This window comes from Trachypithecus francoisi, unplaced genomic scaffold, assembly GCF_009764315.1.
Source record: "Trachypithecus francoisi isolate TF-2019V2 unplaced genomic scaffold, Tfra_2.0 Lachesis_group14, whole genome shotgun sequence".
Classification (NCBI taxonomy): domain Eukaryota; kingdom Metazoa; phylum Chordata; class Mammalia; order Primates; family Cercopithecidae; genus Trachypithecus; species Trachypithecus francoisi.
Window position 1 is genome coordinate 43024370 of NW_022681459.1, and position 20957 is coordinate 43045326.

At 43.6% G+C, this 20957-nt stretch overlaps 1 protein-coding gene across 3 annotated transcripts in view; it reads right to left on the reverse strand.

Annotated features, from left to right (window-relative positions):
* The window catches only part of LOC117096078 (cat eye syndrome critical region protein 2), a 201512-nt gene that overhangs the window by 53169 nt on the left and 127386 nt on the right, over positions 1 to 20957 (reverse strand). For all 3 annotated transcript variants that reach the window (XM_033233028.1, XM_033233029.1, XM_033233027.1), the window contains exons 3-7: positions 7185 to 7368; positions 4914 to 5053; positions 4041 to 4145; positions 1789 to 1838; positions 243 to 412 (exon numbers count right to left, since the gene is read on the reverse strand). In XM_033233028.1, the coding sequence (XP_033088919.1) occupies positions 243 to 412; positions 1789 to 1838; positions 4041 to 4145; positions 4914 to 5053; positions 7185 to 7368 (649 nt within the window). The remainder of the gene's footprint in view (positions 1 to 242; positions 413 to 1788; positions 1839 to 4040; positions 4146 to 4913; positions 5054 to 7184; positions 7369 to 20957) is intronic.

Genomic DNA, 20957 nt, shown 5'->3' on the forward strand with positions numbered 1-20957 from the left:
CCGTCACTATTGGTGGGTGGTAGACACTGAGGACTTCCTGGGGGAAGGAGAACATGAGAGGACCCACAGTGAAGGAGAGGGGGTGGCATGGGGTCCCATTCTTACACTGGAGTTCAGACAGGACGGAAGTCTGCACTATTTCCAGGACAGTGGGAAGTATGGGGAAGGTCTCATGAATAATCCTTAAACAATGCAGCATCAGGCCTAACACAGAGGAGGACTGAGCAGAGAGTATGGCGCACCTTCTGGGCGATCATGTTGCAGATCTCAGGCAGGAAGTCCTCACTGAGGAGCTTGTAGAGCTGCCGTTCTCGAACGGAGGTCCTCTCGCGAAAACTCTCAGTGACCTGTCTCCATTCTTCTTCTGTTTGGCACAGGAGCCACCAAGTACCTTGGCCCGGCCCTTGGGACCCTAGAAAATAAAGGAATGGATTAACTACAGGAGATCCTATGAGGACCTTTCCTTATTTTGTCTCAATTTTGTTTCTACCCTGGGTCATGACTAAAATAAGGGAGTCAAAAAAGAGACCTATTATTTATTTATTTTTTTGAGACAGGGTCTGGCTCTATTGCCCAGGCTGGAGTGCAGTGGCACCATCTCAGCTCACTGTAACCTCTGCCTCCTGGGCTCAAACCATCTTCCCATCTCAGCAACTCCCAAGTACCTGGGACTACAGGTGTGTACCAGCACACCCAGCTAATCTTTTGCATTTTTAGTAAAGACAGGGTTTTGTCACGTTGCCCTGGCTGTCTTTAATTCCTGAGCTCAAGGAGGTCTGCTTTGACCTCCCAAAGTGCTGGGATTATAGGTGTGAGCCACTGCACCTGACCCACTTTTAAATTTCATTTATTTATTTATTTAGAGACAGTTCCGCTCTGTCGCCCAGGCTGGAGTGCAGGGGCACCATCTCAGCTTATTGCAGCCTCCGCCTCCGCCTCCCAGATTCAAGTGATTCTCCTGCCTCAGCCTCCCGAGTAGTTGGGATTACAGGTGCCTGCCACCACGCCCGGCCAATTTTTGCATTTTTAGTAGAGACGGGGTTTCACAATGTTGGCCAAGCTGGTCTTGAACTCCTGACCTCAGGTGATCGGCCCGCCTTGACCTTCCAAAGAGCTGGGATTACAGGCATGAGCCACCGCAATGGCCTCTTTTTAATTTTAAAGTTGACAACGTATACTTCTGGTTTTCTTGTTAAAGTCACTGCTAACAACTAAAAAAAAAAAAAAAGTAGTGTCTAAAGGTAATACAAATATAACTACTGTGATTTTAACAAGATAGATATTCACAGCCTAGAAATGATTAAATATGTTGACAGAAATGGTTTTGAGTTTGAGTCTTTGCAGAGTCTACCTTGCCTCAACTACACTGTGCAAACTGGTATGTGCCTCCCATTTTTATGCTATTTGGATGACAAAATTAAAATCTAGGCAGGAAACCAGTATGCCGCAAACCCATAAGGAAACCACTGTGTCAGGAAGCGCTGACATTAAAAAGACCTCTCTGAGAAGCTGGTGATTCACTCCAATGTTGAGGAGTCTATTACACTATCCCTAGTAAACAGAACACTAGTGAAAAGACCGAGTTTTGATCTTAATCCTCAGTCAGATGATGAGCTGGGCACAGGATAAGGTGTGAGGAAGAGAACTGAAGAAGGGTACGGAGGGGAGGTCAAAGGCTATTGCAATCATCTTTACTTTGTATGACTCTAGAAAAAGACAGAGTCAACACTCTAGCATAAATGAATCATATTTACTTAATTCTTTCTCAACACCACTAAAGAACATTACCATGTCTTGTCTGTGGCTCACATGCCAAGGAGTTGTCTTCCTGCTTTTCACTGAAACACAGGAAAAAGAGGTGTCAATTAAAACAAAGACAGGTCCAAAATTGTTCTGTGCCACCCCAGGATGGTAGACCCAATTAATTTAACACAAAGAGAGTGTATGTGTGTGTTAAGGGAACAAGGCCTGGAGGTAGAGTGCTGAATAAATGAACACTAGGATGTAGGCATGTTGGTCTAGAAGGGAAGTACTGACATGCAGCTACCCTATGTTATGGCAACAGCATGTATAAGAAAACAGTAACTTTCATTTTTTACTTTTACTTTTTTGAGAGGGAGTCTTGCCCTGTTACCCAGGCTGGAGTGCAATGGCGTGATCTCAGCTCACTGCAACCTCCGCCTCCCAGGTTCAAATGATTCTCCTGCCTCAGCCTGCCAAGTAGCTGGGACTATAGGCACCCACCACCAGGCCCAGTTAATTTTTGCTTTTTTTTTTTTTTTTGAGATGGAGTCTCACTCTGTCACCCAGGCTGGAGTGCAGTGACCAGATCTCAGCTCACTGAAAGCTCCGCCTCCCGGGTTTATGCCCTTCTCCTGCCTCAGCCTGCCAAGTAGCTGGGACTACAGGCACCCGCCACCTCGCCCAGCTAGTTTTTTGTATTTTTTAGTAGAGACGGGGTTTCACCGTGTTAGCCAGGGTGGTCCTGATCTCCTGACCTCGTGATCCGCCCATCTCGGCCTCCCAAAGTGCTGGGATTACAGGCTTGAGCCACCACGCCCAGCCTGTTCTTGTTTTTTATTACTACTCCAGTCAAGAGAGACAGATGCAATTGTTAATAATTAAATGCCAAGAAAAAAGAACTGTAGGGATTCCAACGTCCTCGCTGATTTGGGGCCACACTGAAGACAGGTGTATTTATCATAATTTATCCTTACCTAAGGTAGAGGGTTACGAGCATGGGCTCCAAATTGGGAATGCCTCTATTCGACCTGTGCCCCTTACAATGTGACCTCAGGAAAGTTAATTAATTTTCGCCAAAAATGGAGCTATTAATAGTGCCTACCTCACAGGGATGTTGGAGATTAAATTACAAAATGCAAAGTGTATAACGCAATAGCATAAAGTATCATTTTCACTTGTATCCCTGAAAAAGAAAGGAAACTTTTCTCTTGTTTTCAAGTTTCTGAGAGAATGACAATGTTCTCTATTGGCATTATCCAATAAACCATGTGACTGTTGAGCATTTCAAATGTGGCTAGCGTGAAAGAGAAACTGAATTTTAAATTTAATGATAAAATATTTAAATACTGGCTTACATACACAGCTCTCAAGGAAAAAAAATCACCAGTAGAGGGTAGCACAAGTCCATGGATGCTTGTTAAAATGATGCTACAGTCCCAACTCTAAGCGACTGCGTTTCTTGATACTTACGGGTAAATGGAGACAGGTATCACTAAGCTTTCTGAGTATCAGAGGACGTGTGGAATCCTAACCAAACCCGGAAACAGGTGTTGCATACACAAAACATAAGTAATTACAGGACATTTGTCACGGAAATGGGTAAGGAAGAAACAGGCAGCTGCAATCTGAGGCTGAACTTCTAGAAAGTTAAGTGGATGCTGACTGAGTTAAAATCAGGTTCTGAGTGATTTATACTCTTAATCTGATTTCCTAGAAATATTTCTTAGTGGTTAAAAAGAAACATGGTGAAATCCAGCCTAACTCAAGCATTTAGATTAAGTAGCAAGGGAAGAAGCCACTTGTCCTGAGTTACCAGAATTTTTAAGAATACAGCCTCACTTTAATAGTCTTAGTGATAGAGTTGATCCTTAAGTAAGAAGTGTATTTACACAGTATAGGTCAGATTGTGAAAACTCCTATAGCAAGATTCACATGGTGAAATTTCCTAGAAGATAATGACATATAAAAGAAAATCCCCCAAGTATCTTTTTCATTGCTAAAATTAAATATAAAATTGAAGAACGAAAAAAATGGTCTTGTTCAATATAATCCTCATTAAGTGTACATCCATCGTCTAGTAAGAGGACTCGCTTAGAGAGGGCAGGTGACTTGCCAGATGCCACGCACTAAGGACTTCCTGATTCTGTACTGCACATGTGGTAATCTCATAAGCACTCAGTTTCAGGTTCCCATAATAATGTGCTTCCCATGGCACGGGCAAAATAAAGAAAAAGGAATAAATGAATTAAGGTCCCTTCTGTCATGGTCTATGACCACAACTAACAAGATTTTCTTACCTCAACAGAATCTCCTCCTGCAGTTTCTTCCGTTTTGGGGGTCTTCCTCTTCTTTTTCCCGTTTTTCCAGGAATACTTGAGACATTTTTTTGTCCTTCACTTTCCCTAATAAATAATATTAAATAGACATGTTCTGGCATAGGATTGGCATGCTACATATGATTTTAAAACAGTATTTCTGGCCATGAGATGACCAAAAAGGATTAAATGTAGCAGTGAAAGGAAAAGGGAAGAGTAACTTCCAGTCTTCCATTATTGGACTATGGATCTGAGGAAAACTAACATTCTGCAATACTAAAATGTGCTTAAGATCTGACACCTTCCGAAGAGTAAGCATGCTCCTAGCAATAAGAAAGCCTAAGTAAGAGATTAGCATCGTTTTGGGATGCTATGGAAATGCGGCCTCTTCCTTACTTAGTAAAGCTTATGTTTCAGGCATCATGTAAGTTCCTTCTGTTCTTACACTGATGGATACTAAGGTTCATAAACTACATCATTAATTCTAGTAGAAAAAAGGAGATCAAAGGAGATCTCAAGGACTGACGATGCAAGATGAAAACTGCTACTGCACTGAAATGATTGTACTGCTGAGAAGAAACCTGTTAAAATAGCCTGTGGTGAGAGGAGTGGCATTTCTCAGAAACCTCCTATCAAGAACTTCAGATCAAAAAATATCTTTAACCCCTCTGGTAGCAGAGAATTAATCCCTTTTTGTTTTTGCATGAAGTATCTCCTTACCATGTCTTTGCAGGCACGCTTAGAGAGAATTCCTTCATTAGGAAAAAAAAAAATTGTGCTGTAGAATTCTGATGCATTTAATATTAATGACAGTTTAATACAATAGTTATCATATCCTGACATTAAAGAACATACCTGCTCAAAGACAGTTCTCCATTGGATTTTCCTTGTACCGGGTCCTCTTTGTACATTCGTGTTCCATAGAAATACCAATAGAGTGCTCCAGAATTGTCTTCACCCAATGGCTCCACACGGAGACTGTCTGCATCCAGACCCTAGGGAGAACAAGAAAAAGGGGTTTGGGGAAATGGGGAACAAAATGCACCAGGAAAAACTGAAAATGAGGATTCCAAATTTACACTCAGGCATACCTCAAATCTAAAAATTAAAAATGCCCAAGTATCACTGGGCGCGGTGACTCATGCCTGTAATCCCAGCACTTTGGGAGGCTGAGGAGGGCGAATCATGAGGTCAGTAGTTCCAGACCAGCTTGGCCAACATGGTGAAACCCTGCCTCTACTAAAAATACAAAAAATTAGCTGGGCGTAGTGGCGGGCGACCGTAGTCCCAGCTACTTGGGAAGCTGAGGCAGAAGAATTGCTTGAACCTGGGAGGTGAAGGTTGCAGTGAGCTGAGATCATGCCACCACATATCAGCCTGGGCAACAGAGAGAGACTCCGTCTCAAAAATAAAAATAAAAATAAAAATGCCCAAGTATCTTATGTAATTTTCAATCGGCCTAAGAAACAAGGATACGATGGGAAGGTGGCACCTACTTTGAGGAACAAGAGATGGAAATATTAAAATGCTCCCTATCCCCACCATTGTTCCCTTTTCACAAAAAAGAGAATCCAACAGCAATCCTGATAGATAGTTTACAGATTTGGCTGGGAGCAGTTGTTTTAATGTGAGCACACACGAAAAGAAAGACAAGTACAACCGGGTGGATCAGGCAAGGGGCAAGCTTTGCCCCACGGGATCCTCTGTGGCAGCTCCAGCATAACCTCCCGTGACCTCTCACTCCAGCTGAACTCCAGCTACAGGGCTCCCAATTTACCTCGGGGGCTGACCTGTACTGGCCTTCCCACTGCTACTGAAGTCCTTGAGTCCTCGGCAAAGACTGTGCTAAATTACACAAGGATTTTTTTATAATGTGTTCATGCACAGAGCTCAACTGAGAAGTCATCACATTTTTTTTTTTTTTTTTTTTTTTTGAGACGGAGTCTCGCTCTGTTGCCCAGGCTGGAGTGCAGTGGCGCGATCTCGGCTCACTGCAAGCTCCGCCTCCCGGGTTTACGCCATTCTCCTACCTCAGCCTCCCGAGTAGCTGGGACTACAGGCGCCCGCCATCTCGCCCGGCTAGTTTTTTGTATTTTTTAGTAGAGACGGGGTTTCACCGTGTAGACCAGGATGGTCTCGATCTCCTGACCTCATGATCCACCCGTCTCGGCCTCCCAAAGTGCTGGGATTACAGGCTTGAGCCACCGCGCCCGGCCGTCATCACCACATTTAATCACTGATGATAGAACAGGATTAGAAACTGACTTCCCTACGAGTGAAAGCAATAACCCACACCCTCCCCTCGATGATATACTACTTTTTTTTTTTTTAAAAGATGGAGTCTCGCTCTGTTGCCTAGGCTGGAGAGCAGTGGGATCTCCGTTCACTGCAAACTCCGCCTACCGGGTTCACGCCATTCTCCGGCCTCAGCCTCCTGAGTAGCTGGGACTACAGGTGCCCGCCACCACGCCTGGCTAGTTTTTTGTATTTTTAGTAGAGATGGGGTTTCACCGTGTTAGCCAGGATGGTCTTGATCTCCTGACCTCGTGATCCGCCCGCCTCAGCCTCCCAAAGTGCTGGGATTACAGGCGTAAGCCACAGCATCCGGGCCCCTCTAGGATCTAAAACAGATAACCGCACCAAAGGGAAGGAGAGAGATGGCCATAGCTTCCTTCTTCAAAACATTTTTTGCAACGTGGATGTATGCAGAGGATGAACTTCATTAGCATATATGGTTTCAGGTTCTTGGAGATTTCAGTAAATACTTCAATTATATTCAATCAAGTTTACACCCTGAGAAATAAAATTCAGTGGCTAATTTAGTTGCAGGTTTGGCTGATGGTTCTCTGGTGGTACCTATTGCAGATGGGACTCAGTGCACATAAAGGAAGATGAAACCAGACTAGAAATTAGAGCAAAATCATGTGCTTCCATAGGGATGCACATCCTGCATCTCCTTGGCTACAGCAATCATGGTTTTCTATACAGTGTTATTGGCAACGAATAGTACCAAGACTAGTACCACAAGCCAAACTCTGGCTGATATCTTTGGGTTTTACATTCTGACTGCATTTCTGATTGCTGGCTTTGCATAGCTGTAGGGAAAGGATTGCCAGTTAAGCATACCTTTAGAAGATCGAAGACATCGTCTGCATCCAGCCGGTAATCACAGAGGCGGTGCAGGATCTCCACCCGTGTGCGAAGAGGCAGGTCCTGGAAACTGGCTTCCCTCAGAGGGTTGGGCTTCCCTTCCTCGAGCTCCCAGCGGTAGTTGATGATGTCCTCTAGGTAGCTGTGGAATGTCTGAGGCCTAGACCAGGGCCCCAAACACAAAAATACATTAATATAACATATAGAATGGTTGGGAGAAGGAGAGAGACAGAGAACTCATGATCTGACAGCTGACAGGTTTTTGTTTGTTTGTTTTTTTATACAGACAGGGTCTCGCTCTGTCATCCAGGCTGGAGCATAGTGGCACGATCTCAGCTCACTGCAGTTCTCCTGGGCTCAAAAGATTCTCCCACCTCAACCTCCCAGGTACCTGGGACCACAGGCATGCACCACCACACCTAGCTAATCTTTGTATTTTTTGTAGAGACAGGGGTCTCCCTACGTTGCCCAGGCTGTTCTCAAACTCCTAGGCTCAAATGATGCGCCTGCCTTGGCTTCCCAAAGTGCTGGGATTACAGGTGTGAGCTAACACACGTGGCCCAGCTGACAAATTTTGCACAGAAAGCAGAACTGAAAAACAGTAATAGGAAGTCCCTCATGAAGGTTCACCCTACTTACATGGATATTGTGTTTTGTCAACTATCAAGGAAGATAAATACATAAAGAGGGTTTTTCACAGAATAGGTTGACTTTAAAGCCCAAATAGCACATTCTGGTGGAATGGGTAAAAGCATAATCAAATGTGTAGGCTATGAAGCTGAGGCAAAAGTCTTACCCTGTACATGTACAATTGAAGACATTACACGGTTCAGATAGTACAAAGTTGGGTTTATGACATAGGTGGCAAGAAGAAAAAAAAAGAAACTTGTAGTTGACCTAACCTAATTTATATTTCAGGTTAAGATAAAAAGGCGGAAACTCCTCCAGAATACAAATGGCTACACAGATATGCAACTATAATTTTATATTCTATTATACATGAACTTTAAGTTATGCTATATAACACTGCATTCTGAATTTTTTTTCTTTGATTCTTTTTCTTTTCTTTTTTTTTTTAAGATGGAGTCTCCCTCTGTCGCCCAGGCTGGAGTGCAGTGGCGCAATCTCAGCTCACTACAAGCTCCGCCTCCCAGGTTCACGCCATTCTCCTGCCTCAGCCTCCCCAGTAGCTGGGACTACAGGCGCCCGCCACCACTCTCGGCTAATTTCTTTCTGTATTTTTAGTAGAGACAGGGTTTCACCGTGTTAGCCAGGACAGACTCGATCTCCTGACCTTGTGATCTGCCCACCTCGGCCTCCCAAACTGTTGGGATTACAGGTGTGAGCCACCGCGCCCGGCCTTTCTTTGATTTTTCATAGAGATGGGGTCTCACCACATTGCCCAGGCTGGTCTTGAACTCCAGGGTTCAAGCAATCCTCCCATGTCTGTATATTAAAATTTGAAGACAGTTTTTCTACAGAGAACATTTAAGACACCTAGATGGCAATTTAAATTTTTTCTTCGGTAGAGTCTGGCAATCCTATAATCGCATTAAATATATTTTTTACCATGTGAGGTCTCACTATATTGTTCACGCTGGACTCAAACTCCTGAGCTCAAGCAATCCTCCCACCTTGGTCTCCGGAGCATCTGGACTACAAGTGCATCTTACCACATCCAGGTGCAAGTGCATTTTTTTTTTTTTTTTTTTGAGACGGAGTCTTGCTCTGTCGCCCAGGCTGGAATGCAGTGGCATGATCTCAGCTCACTACGAGCTCCACCTCCCAGGTTCACGCCTTCTCCTGCCTCAGCCTCCCAAGTAGCTGGGACTACAGGCGCCCGTCACCACACCCAGCTAATTTTTTGTATTTTTAGTAGAGATGGGGTTTCACTATGTTAGCCAGGATGGTCTCGATCTCCTGACCTCATGATCTGCCTGCTTCGGCCACCCAAACTGCTGGGATTACAGGATTTTGGCCACACCTGTCTTTTTTTTTTTTTTTTTTATGGAGTTTTGCTCTTGTAGCCCAGGCTAGAGTGCAATGGCGTGATCTTGGCTCAACCTCTGCCTCCCGGGTGCAAGTGATTCTCCTGCCTCAGTCTCCCGAGTAGCTGGGATTACAGGTGCCCACCATCATGCCTGGCTAATTTTTGTATTTTTAGTAGAGACAGAGTTTCACCAATTTGGCCAGGCTAGTCTTGAACTCCTGACCTCAGGTAATCCGCTTGCCTCAGCCTCCCAGAGTGCTGGGATTACAGGTACGAGCCACTGCACCCAGCCATGTATTTTGATTAGTACCTAAATGTGCCTTGCAGTAATAACGAGCTGTTTGTTAGATGGTTATTTTACATCTCAACTATTAAGAATCAAGATCTAAATTACCTCATGCTTGATGTGAATTTTTTTTCTTATTAATAAGCAAAGAGGCCTAAAGAAGTTATTGATATCATTTTAAAATTAGGCATATACCATGTCGACATTTTAAAATTAGGCATATACCATGTTGACTTATAATCTATGACAGTTATATTTGTAGCAAAGTGAAAGGAAATATTTGTGGAAAAAATTAAGAAGGCTTAGGCAAGTAAGAAATTAAACAGTTTGCTTTTTCAAAGAGGGAAGAAACGTCTTCCCCTACTATTACTATCTCACTGGGGAAAATGTGAGTATGGCAGCTTTATCAAAATGCAGCATAATAGTTCTAGCAATCAGGGCTCTCACAAATTTCACTGGACTGCAGCATTCACATTCAGCACACAAGCACTGGCCAATAACAAGGGCTTGAACCTTGCAGGGTTTGGACTGGCCGCCCCTCTCCATTGTTTGTGAAGTTGCTGTCATCCCTTCCGGAGTGAGGAGCCGGGTAAAGAGTAGTTCAAACTCACATTAAAATAGAGACAGCACTGTAATGGTGAATTTGAAAATGAAAAAGTTTGGCCGGTCGTGGTGGCTCACACCTGTAATCCCAGCACTTTGCGAGGCCAACATGGAGAAACCCCGTCTCTACCAAAAATACAAAATTAGCTGGTTGTGGTGGCACATGCCTGTAATCCCAGGTACTCGGGAAAGCTGAGGCAGGAGAATCGCTTGAACCCGGGAGGCAGAGGCTGTGGTGAGTCAAAATCACGCCATCGCACTCCAGCCTGGGTAACAAGAAATGCCATCTCCCCTCGCCCCAAAAAAAAAAAAGAAAATGAAAAAGTTTTTTTTAAAAACTGCTTTTTTAGTAGCCAGAAGTGTGAAGAAGACAATTATCCTTTGGCAATAAATCTCTATCTACCGCATGCTTTTGAGAATTTCTAATGTACACCAAGTTCCCCAAACACTAAAGTCTGTTTTTTCCTGCAATAAAACAAAACATAGAATCTGAAATCTGTATCATTTTACCAGAACAGCAGCTTCACTTGAGGATGTGCAGAAGATGCTGGGCCAGGGAGCGAGACCTTTCTTACTCCAATGTGAGGCTGAGAAAGTACAGGCACACCAGCCCAACAGACACTGCCTGTGAATCCACAGTGCTGCTCCTTTAGCCTCCAATCTGTCTGGAAGCCCTTACTTGTCTCAAACAATTCCATGTTTGAGATTCCTTCCCAACAGGCCTATTGTCTTACTCAGTTTAAATTATATCACTTTTGCTAAAAGCTTTAAGGCATCTATCTCCATGCCACCTTACCTAGGAGACACCTGAGGGCCTATAATCCAAGACAATTCCATTTCCTTGTATGTAGATCAACCTTCTCCTAGAAATCCACGTCTCCTTTTAAACATCCGAAAGTGAATGGGGAAAAAGCTCTTGAAGGCAAAGGTATTAGCTATGGGTGATCTGAAATAAAAAGGCTTCGGGAAGCTGAAAATCAGGCTAATTCTTTTCATTTAGTGGTTCTTCATCTTCTACAGGACAGAAAACACTTAGGAATTTGATAAAGACTGCATACTTTCTCCCCCCAAAAAATGAGCACACAATTTTGCATGTACTTCCAGGTTTTACTACTTAAAGGAAAAAGAGGCCGCGCACAGTAGCTCACACCTGTAATCCCAGCACTTTGGGATGCCGAGATGGGCAGATCACTTGAGGGCAGGAGTTTGAGACCAGCCTGGCCAACATAGGGAAAGCCTGTCTCTACCAAAAATATGAAAATTAGTCAGGCATGGTGGTACACGCCTGTAATCCCAGCTACTCGGGAGGCTGAGGCAGGAGAATCACTTGTACTCGGGAGGAGGAGGTTGCAGTGAGCTGAGACTGCACCACTGCACTCCAGCCTGGGCGACAGAGCAAGACTCTGTCTCAAAAATAAATAAATAAATAAAAATAAAAATAAAATAAAATATAAAATAAAATAAAGGAAAGGAAAAAGAGAACAGTGGCACTGTGCTGCTAAAAACTAATGTGTACATATTTTTAAGCTTCTCAAGTTTAGATTACCTGGAACATTCATTCACTTACTCATCCATTCATCTCAGTGCAGTTCCCTCTTAATGACTTAGTAACTCTCATCATTCTGAAATTATCTTGCACTATAATAAAACATTTCATTTAAATATAGTAATGCAAAGATCAAACCAAACGGAATTTCTCAGAACAACAAGGTCTGTTTTATTTCTTGTCTAGGAAAAGTTCCAAATACTATTAAATGACCCATTTTCGCATTCATTTTTCATCCTACAAAACAGCAGTAAAGACCACTGGCTATTATTCAGCCTCCTGTGAGGGAAGAGATGAGATTGGCTCTTAATTACCTCTTTTCTTTTCCCCCTGTGGGCGACAGAGTAAGAGAGAGTGAAAATAAGAATGAGTCAACAACCTTTCCAAACTCTTAAAGTTAGCCATTTCTTAGAGGCCCAGCAGAGAATTTCTCAGCTCGCTCCAGACAGAACGTGCTTCTACTGCTGAGACCAAGGATGGCACGACCTGATTCAAGTGTTCCAGCAGAAGCCTCTGCCGGCTGGAACTGGTAGAATTCCTCACTGTGCAGGACAACACATTTTCAATATCTGTACCCTGTTCAGGGAGATCATAAGAAGAAGGCTCTTAAGTTGTTTGAGGCATGTGTTAGGGACATGAAAGGGCAGCCATGGTCTCTCTACAGGGCAGCAATAAGGGTATGGCACCAGGCTTCCCAGAATGGAGATAAGATGAAAAATCAAACTGCGTTCTCCTACTTGCTACAATTTGTGAAGCAAATGAAATACATGTACACACAGGCCACATATGATATGAGTACTGGATTGAGATAAATATTCTGGTTCTAGTAGTAAAGCAGCAAGTAAAAGATTCTGTACGAATACTTGATAAAGCATCTATTCTTGAAGCTTATAAGAAGACCAGGCCAAGGTCGGGCGCAGTGGTTCACGCCTGTAATCCCAGCACTTTGGGAGGCCAAGATGGGCAGATCATGAGGTCAGGAGATCGAGACCATCCTGGCTAACATGGTAAAACCCCATCTCTACTAAAAATACAAAAAAAAAAAAAACTAGCCGGGCGAGGTGGCGGGCGCCTGTAGTCCCAGCTACTCGGGAGGCTGAGGCAGGAGAATGGCACGAACCCGGGAGGCAGAGCTTGCAGTGAGTGGAGATCGAGCCACTGCACTGCAGCCTGGGCAACAGAGCCAGACTCTGTCTCAAAAAAAAAAAAAAAAGAAAAAGAAAAAGAAAAAAAGAAAAGAAGGAAAGGTAGATGAACACATCAACTGATGCGTTCATCACCAGGGCAAAATAATTAAAATAACTGTTCTTCTTCCCTAGGGCTGTAGAATAGCTACTATATTCAACATACTAAAATCAACATGAGAGCCAACGTAAGTTAAAATCATGGCTATTTCAAATTAAAGGAAAATACGGTTCAGTCAAAATCTATGCAAAACATTATCTTTGCCTAGAGAAACATGTATATAATACACATTCTTACATTTGTTTATGAATGTTTATGCTGGGTAACCAAGAAAGTGAATAAACCCCAAATTTATCTCTAAAATGGTAAAGGCTTTTATTAATTGGAACTTAAATACTGTACAGATGAAGTGAGAAGTCTCAAGTATCCTGTATAAGGCATGAAGAGGTACAATAAAAATTCTGAATAGCTCTGGATAATTTAAGGATATATATTGTTTGCTCTACAACTGCTAAACACACACACACACACACACACACACACACACAAGAACAAGAAGCCAATAGTGGAAATAAAGTGATACACTTTAAAAAAATTCATGTGCCCAAAAGAAAGCACTGAAGGACCAACAAAGGAACAAAAAGCAGAAAGCAGCAGAGAAGTTTCTCAACCTTAGCCACTTGGGAAATGCATGCCAAAACCACAATGAGGTACCACCTCATGTCCACTATAATGGTGGACGTCAAGAAACATAGAGTGACAAGTGCTGACCAGGATGCAGAGACACGGAGTCCTCACACACGGCTGGTGGGAAGGCTAAGTGGTGCAGCTGCTGCATAAGTTTCGCCAAGTTGCACTGAACTACCAACCGGTCCAGCCACTCCAACTCCTAGACGTACACCCCAGAGAAAGGAAAACACACATCCACACAAAAACTTGTACACAAATGTTCAAAGCGGCAGAATTCATAAGAGCCAAAAAGTAAAACCTGCATACATGCCCATGAACTGAAGAATAAAGTGTGTATCCACACAATGAAGTATTATTTGACCATAAAAAGGAACGAAGTACTGGTTCACGCTACAACATGGTTAAAACTTCGGCCGGGCGCGGTGGCTCAAGCCTGTAACCCCAGCACTTTGGGAGGCTGAGACGGGCGGATCACAAGGTCAGGAGATCAAGACCATCCTGGCTAACACGGTGAAACCCCGTCTCTACTAAAAATACAAAAAAAAAAAAACTAGCCGGGCGAGGTGGCGGCGCCTGTAGTCCCAGCTACTCGGGAGGCTGAGGCAGGAGAATGGCGTGAACCCGGGAGGCGGAGCTTGCAGTGAGCTGAGATCCGGCCACTGCACTCCAGCCTGGGTGACAGAGCGAGACTCCGTCTCAAAAAAAAAAAAAAAAAAAAAACTTCAAAAATAGCTCTAAGTCAAAAAAACCACATACAAAAGGACACTTCCCATATGGCTCCAGTCACAAGATGGGCCTATAACATTGAAACCTGTGGAGACAGTAAGGAGAATAGTGATGCTGGGAACTGGGGTGGGGAGAAACAGGGAATGATTGCTAATGGGTACAAAGTGCCTGCTGTAGGGTAAATGGAAGTATTCTGCAATTAGATAGTGGTGATGGTTGCACAATTTTGTGAATACATAAAAACCAATGAATTGTACACTTTAAAAAACATAAGGAGGCCCAGCGTGGTGGCTCATGCCTGTAATCTCAGCACTTTGGGAGGCTAAAGAGGACAGATCATGACATCAGGAGTTTGAGACCAGCCTGGCCAATATGGTGAAACCCTGTCTCTACTAAGAATACCAAAAAAAAAAAAAAAAAAAAGGCCAGGTATAGTGGCAGTCACCTGTAATCCCAGCTACTCGGGAGGCTAAGGCAGGAGAATCGTTTGAACCTGGGAGGTGGAGGTTGCAGTGAGTTGAGATCATACCATCGCACTCCAGTCTGGGCAACAGAGACACCATCTCAATAAATAGATAGATAGATAGATAGATAGATTAAAAGGACAGAAAATGATCTACCAGGCAGAGTGAGCATGAGAAAGCTGAGGATTAACATGAGACAAAGCAGATGTGGAGACAGAGTGTCACATAAGAAGAAATGGGACGACTTCCCAGGACTACATAACAAAGCTACCGCTACACATCCAGTAACAGGACACCACAACCCTGAGACAAAATGGGCACAACTAACGGGAGAAACAGATCCACAATCAGAGAGATTTTAACGCTGGCTTCACATTAACAGACCAAACACACACATACACAAACAGTAAGGAATGGATCTCAACAGTATTACCACTAACATACTACCTCACTAATTTAAATAATACACTTTTGGATCATAGAAGAAATAAAGGAGAACATGTTTTAAACGATAATATAAACATCAAAATTCGCAGGATGCAGCCAACCATGGGTTAGAAGGAAATTGAAAAGTTTTTTAGGGTAAATTTATAGCGCTAAATGCCTGTTATTTGAAAAAAAGGCTCAAAAACAGTACTCTAAAGAAGCAAAAAAAAAAAAAAAGAGAAAGCTAAAGTCAAAGTAAATAGAAGAAATAAAAAAGAGAAGGCCGGGCGCGGTGCCTCAAGCCTGTAATCCCAGCACTTTGGGAGGCCGAGACGGGTGGATCACGAGGTCAGGAGATCGAGACCATCCTGGCTAACATGGTGAAACCCCGTCTGTACTAAAAATACAAAAAACTAGCCGGGCGAGGTGGCGGGCGCCTGTAGTCCCAGCTACTCAGGAGGCTGAGGCAGGAGAATGGCGTGAACCTGGGAGGCGGAGCTTGCAGTGAGCCGAGATCGCGCCACTGCACTCCAGCCTGGGCGACAGAGCGAGACTTCGCCTCAAAAAAAAAAAAAAAAAAGAAATAAAAAAGAGAAATCAATAAAATCAAAAAGAAGCAAAGAGTAAAGAAAATTAATAATATAAAACAGTTCCTTAGTAAACATTAAAAAAGTTGATAACGCCTATAATTCCAGCACTTTGGGAGGCTGAGGCTGGAGGGCAACTTGAGGCCACGAGTTCAAGACTAGCCTGGGCAACATATCAAGACCTGTCTCTACAAAAAATTTGCTTTAAATAAGCAGGGTGTGGTGGCACATACCTATAGTCCCAGCTACTGAGGAGGCTGAAGCTGGAGGATTGTTTGAGCCCAGGAGGTCAAGGCTGCAGCGAGCTATGATCATATCATTGCACTCCAGCCTGGGTGACACAGTAGGAACCCTGTCTCAAAAACGTCAATAAATAAATAAAATAAACATCCCTAATTTAAAAGAAGTAAAACACTTGGCCAAATATTTCACCAAGAAAGACATATACAAATGTATGGTAAGCACGTGAATAACCACTCCACATTACTAGTCATGGGGGAAATGGAAATTAAACCCACAATGAACTGCCAATTTAAACACAATAGGATTAGTAAAATTAAAAACAACAGATGTTGGCAAAGACAGGAAGCAACTGGGCCTGATGAGGGGGCTCACGCCTGTAATCCCAGTACTTTGGGAGGCCGAGGTGGGTGGATCACCTGAGGTCAGGAGCTCAAGACCAGCTTGATTAACATGGTGAAACCCGTCTCTACTAAATACAGAAAATTAGCTGGCGCATGCCCGTAATCCCAGCTACTTGGAAGGCTGAGGCAGGAGAATCACTTGAGGCGGAGGTTGCAGTGAGCAGAGATAGCACCACTGCACTCCAGCCAGGGCAACAAGAGCAAAACTCTATCTTAAAAATAAATAAATAAAAATTTAAAAAGATATGAAGAAACGGGACTGTTCGGATACTGCTAGTGGAAATGTAAATGTTGCCAAGTGCTTGAAAAATAATTTCACAGTTTAAGTCAAACATACTTTTACTATGTGACCCCCCCCCCCCAGCAATTCCCAGGAGAAATGAAAGTGCACACAACCATTTGTATGCAAATGTTCACAGCAGCTTCATTCATAATAGCCTCAAACTGGAAGCAATCTAAGTGCTCATCACAAGAACAGATTAAATAAATTGTGATATATTTTTCACTAGATACAATTTAATCCCCCACTCCCCTCAAAGGAATAAACCACTGATACAAACAACAGCATGGGTATCATACACGCATTATGCTAATGAAAGAAGCTGGTGAGAGTTCATTTCACACTGTGTGATCCCATTCATACAGTTCTAGAACAGGTTAGGCTCCAGCTATCGCGATAAAAATGACGTCAGTGGTTGCCAGGTGTACACTGTAGGTATGGGGAAGACTGACTACAAAGGAAACTTTCTGAGAAGATTTCCTTCATAGGAGAGTGACTATGTGGTGCACTCATTTGTCACAAAACACTGGCCTATTTTAATAAAGACATAATGAACGTACTTAACAGAAGTATTGCGATTTCCAAAAAGATGACAGGTATTTCTGTAAAGAGAACCCCAAACACTCAATGTTTATTTATAAGTGACCTAAACTAGGGAATCTATTGTGCAACGCTAGATCCATAATTAAAAATTAAATGAGGCTGGGCGCAGTGGCTCACACCTGTAATGCCAGCACAGGCCAAGGTGGGCGGATCACTTGAGGTCAGGAGTTTGAGACCAGCCTGGCCAACATGGTGAAACTCAGTGTCTACTAAAAAATACAAAAATTCACAGGCTGTGTTGATGTCCACCTTAATCCCAGCTACTTGGAAGTAGAGGCAGAGGCAGGAGAATCATTTGAACCCGCGAGGTGGAGGTTGCAGTGAGTCAAGATCAAGCCACTGCACTCAAACCTGGGAGACAAGAGCGAGCGAGACTTCTCTCAAAAAAAAAAAAAAAAAATTAAATTAAATGAAAAACTAAATATACAATGTTGATGAATTACGGTTTAAGAGTGTAAGCCACAGGACAGTGGGGAACGACCATACTGAAGCACAAATCAGTTTGCGTTCTATAGAGAGCACTCTACTAAAGATGTACTGACGAAAGGAAAAACATTTTAGCAGTATCATCATCATGAGTATTTAATGAAAAATATTTTTACGCTGCTTAAACCGTAGCTCAAAATACAGTTTGATTCAATCGCAGCTTTACTTTGACAGTGAAGAGCAAACCAGAAGTTCCTATTTTCCACCCAGCGCTCATTTTGCCAGGCTACTTCCCAATGGAAAACAAAGGTGCTGAAAGAGCCACTAAATTCCTATTTTTTATTGACACAGGACCATAAAACTCACTGACCAGATTTGCAGTTCCACAGATAATACAGAAGAAAAAGTATGTAGTGTTGCAAAGAATATGTTAGTATCAAATCAAAACTCTGCTTAAGTTTTATATTGAAAGAGAAAGGCAAAGATTGGTCAGAAATGAAGAATCCAGTTTTCACCATTGAGCTGAAAACCAGAACGTGAGCAATGCCTTAGATTAGTGACCTTCCAGTGAAGTCCTGGGCCAGCAGCGTGCAACATCAGCACCACCCAGAACTTGCACAGAATGCAAATTCCCAGGCCCCACCCAAGCCTACCGAATTAAATGCGGGTGCGGCCCAGTGATTTGTGTTTTAACCACCCTCGGGTGATTGTGCTGTAAGGCTGGACAATCACCACCTTCCAGGTTATCGCTTGTGCTTATTCACACCTTCTGTCTTCTTCCTGCTTACCAGGTCTAATAACTTTCCTGAATTGCGACAAGCTTTCTCTTGATCTTCTTTGTACGTTTTCCACATATATGTATCCTTATTTGGTTCTCCTTGCCTTACACTTAAAAGAATATGGGCCGGGCGCGGTGGCTCAAGCCTGTAATCCCAGCACTTTGGGAGGCCGAGGCGGGTGGATCACAAGGTCAGGAGATCGAGACCATCCTGGTTAACACGGTGAAACCCCATCTCTACTAAAAAAAAGTACAAAAAACTAGCCGGGCGAGGTGGCGGGCGCCTGTAGTCCCAGCTACTCGGGAGGCTGAGGCAGGAGAATGGCGTGAACCCGGGAGGTGGAGCTTGCAGTGAGCTGAGATCCGGCCACTGCACTCCAGCTTGGGCGACAGAGCGAGACTCCGTCTCAAAAAAAAAAAAAAGAATATGTCATTGGTGTATACGCTTCTGTGACTCGCATTATTTGCCTAACATTCTTTCTTACGGCCTAGTTTTCCTGGGAGAATGCATAGCTGTGGTAAGGCCTGCCCTCAGCTCCTCAGGGCCACCCGTGTTCCCAGCCACGTGGGCTTTCCCAGCGGCTGCTGCTTCATCCAAGCCGCAAGGGGGTCTCCAGAGTGTGGCAGTGAACACGAGCATGTGCCTGACATGCCCCCAGTGCCGTGTCACATACGGGAACACAGGGCTCCCAGCATCATGGGGGCCTCCTCGGAATCCAGCTGCCATGCCCCATACCCAGTAAAATACCACTTTATTTTGGCAACAAAATGAACAAATTCCTGAAAATCATTTGAATCGAGACTTTATTCTCAGTGTCTCTCAGGCTTATACCAGTTTTGTTTTGCCTTCGTTTCCTCAGGTAAACAAATAAACTGTACTCGATGATGAGGTTCCTTTTATATCTAAGTTGTTGACTATGAACTGCAGATTGATCTAGGATTTAAAAACCCTTTTAGATGGGCACGGTGGTGCCTGCCTGTCATCCCAGCTACTCAGGAGGCTGAGGTGAGAGGACGGCTTGAGCCCAGGATTTGGAGGCTGCAGTCAGCTATGACTGCGCCACAGCACTCAAGACTGCGCCAAAGAGTGAGATCTCGTCTTCAAAACAAAAAACAAAACAAATAAAACCCACGTTTTAAAGCAGAGGTCCACAGAAATATCTGATTTCTACTGAAATCATATAGATACTGCAGGTATTTCCAAATAGCACTTATGCTCACTGACACCTGAAGACAGTCATTTTGGGAAATTAGCTCTGCTGTTAGATGAATAAAACACTGTATTAAAAATTTCATTCTTCAATACTTCATTTTTTTTTCTTTTTTTGAGACAGGGTCTCACTCTGCTACCCAGGATGGAGTGCAGTGGCACAATCTCCACTGCAGCCTCCGCCTCCTGGGTTCAATCGATTCTCCTGCCTCAGCCTCCCGAGTACCTGGGACTATAGGTGTGTGCCACCGTACCCCACTAATGTTTGTATAATACTTTTTGTAAAGCCGGGGTTTCACATTTTGCCCAGGCTGGTCTCGAACTCCTGAGCTCAAGTGAGCGGCCTGCCTCAGCCTCCCAAAAGTGTTGAGATTACAGGCGTGAGCCACCACGCCCAGCCAATACTTTACTATTTTTCAGTATAATTGGGTTTGGGTGTAATCTTATTTTATGATTTCAAAACATTATTTTTAGATGGGGTTCACAGGCTTCCTTAGTGTGCCAAAGAGTTAAAAATCCTGCGTTCAAGGAAAACCCCTTAACTTACCACTTTTCTTCTATATTTCTCATTTACAGCATGCGGCTGTAGTTAGGAGCTGGAGGTCTAGGAGACAGATCTGTACCGTCTCAATTACCGGCTGTGTAACCTTGGGCAATTTATTTAACCTCTCTGTGCCTCAAATTCCTCATCCTTGACGGAAGGATGGGAGAGAACTTTCTATGAGAGGGCTGTCGGAAGGACTGAGTGTTCTTGAGAAGCAGTTGGCAGCGTCCAGGACACAGAACATGCTGGCTAGTATCATTTCCAAGAGTAGATAGTGTTATGCTGTCCTCTAAGTGCAAAAACCTCAGGCTGGAGAGTACAGTTCAAAGAAAATGTGGCCTCTGTATTTCAGTTTTAAAGATTAGATTGAGTCAGTGGAATTGGAATAGTAACTAGCTTCCTAAACACAGGAGTTGGAAAATTATAGCCTGAGGGCCAAATCTGGCCTGATGTCCTTTTTTGTTGAGACACACTTTCATTTTGTCGCAGAGGCTGGAGTGTCGTGGTGTGATCTCGGCTCACTGCAACCTCCACCTTCCGGGTTCAAGCAATTCTCATGCCTCAGTCTACCGAGTAGCTAAGACTACAGGTGCGTGCCACTACACCCGGCTAATTTTTGAAGTTTTAGTAGAGACGTGGTCTCGAACTCCTGACCTCAAGTGATCTGCCCACCTCGGCCTCCCAAAGTGCTGGGATTACAGGCGTGAGACGTTGCACCAGACCCCCTTTAAAAACAAAACAAACAAAAAAGAGCCTGTAAT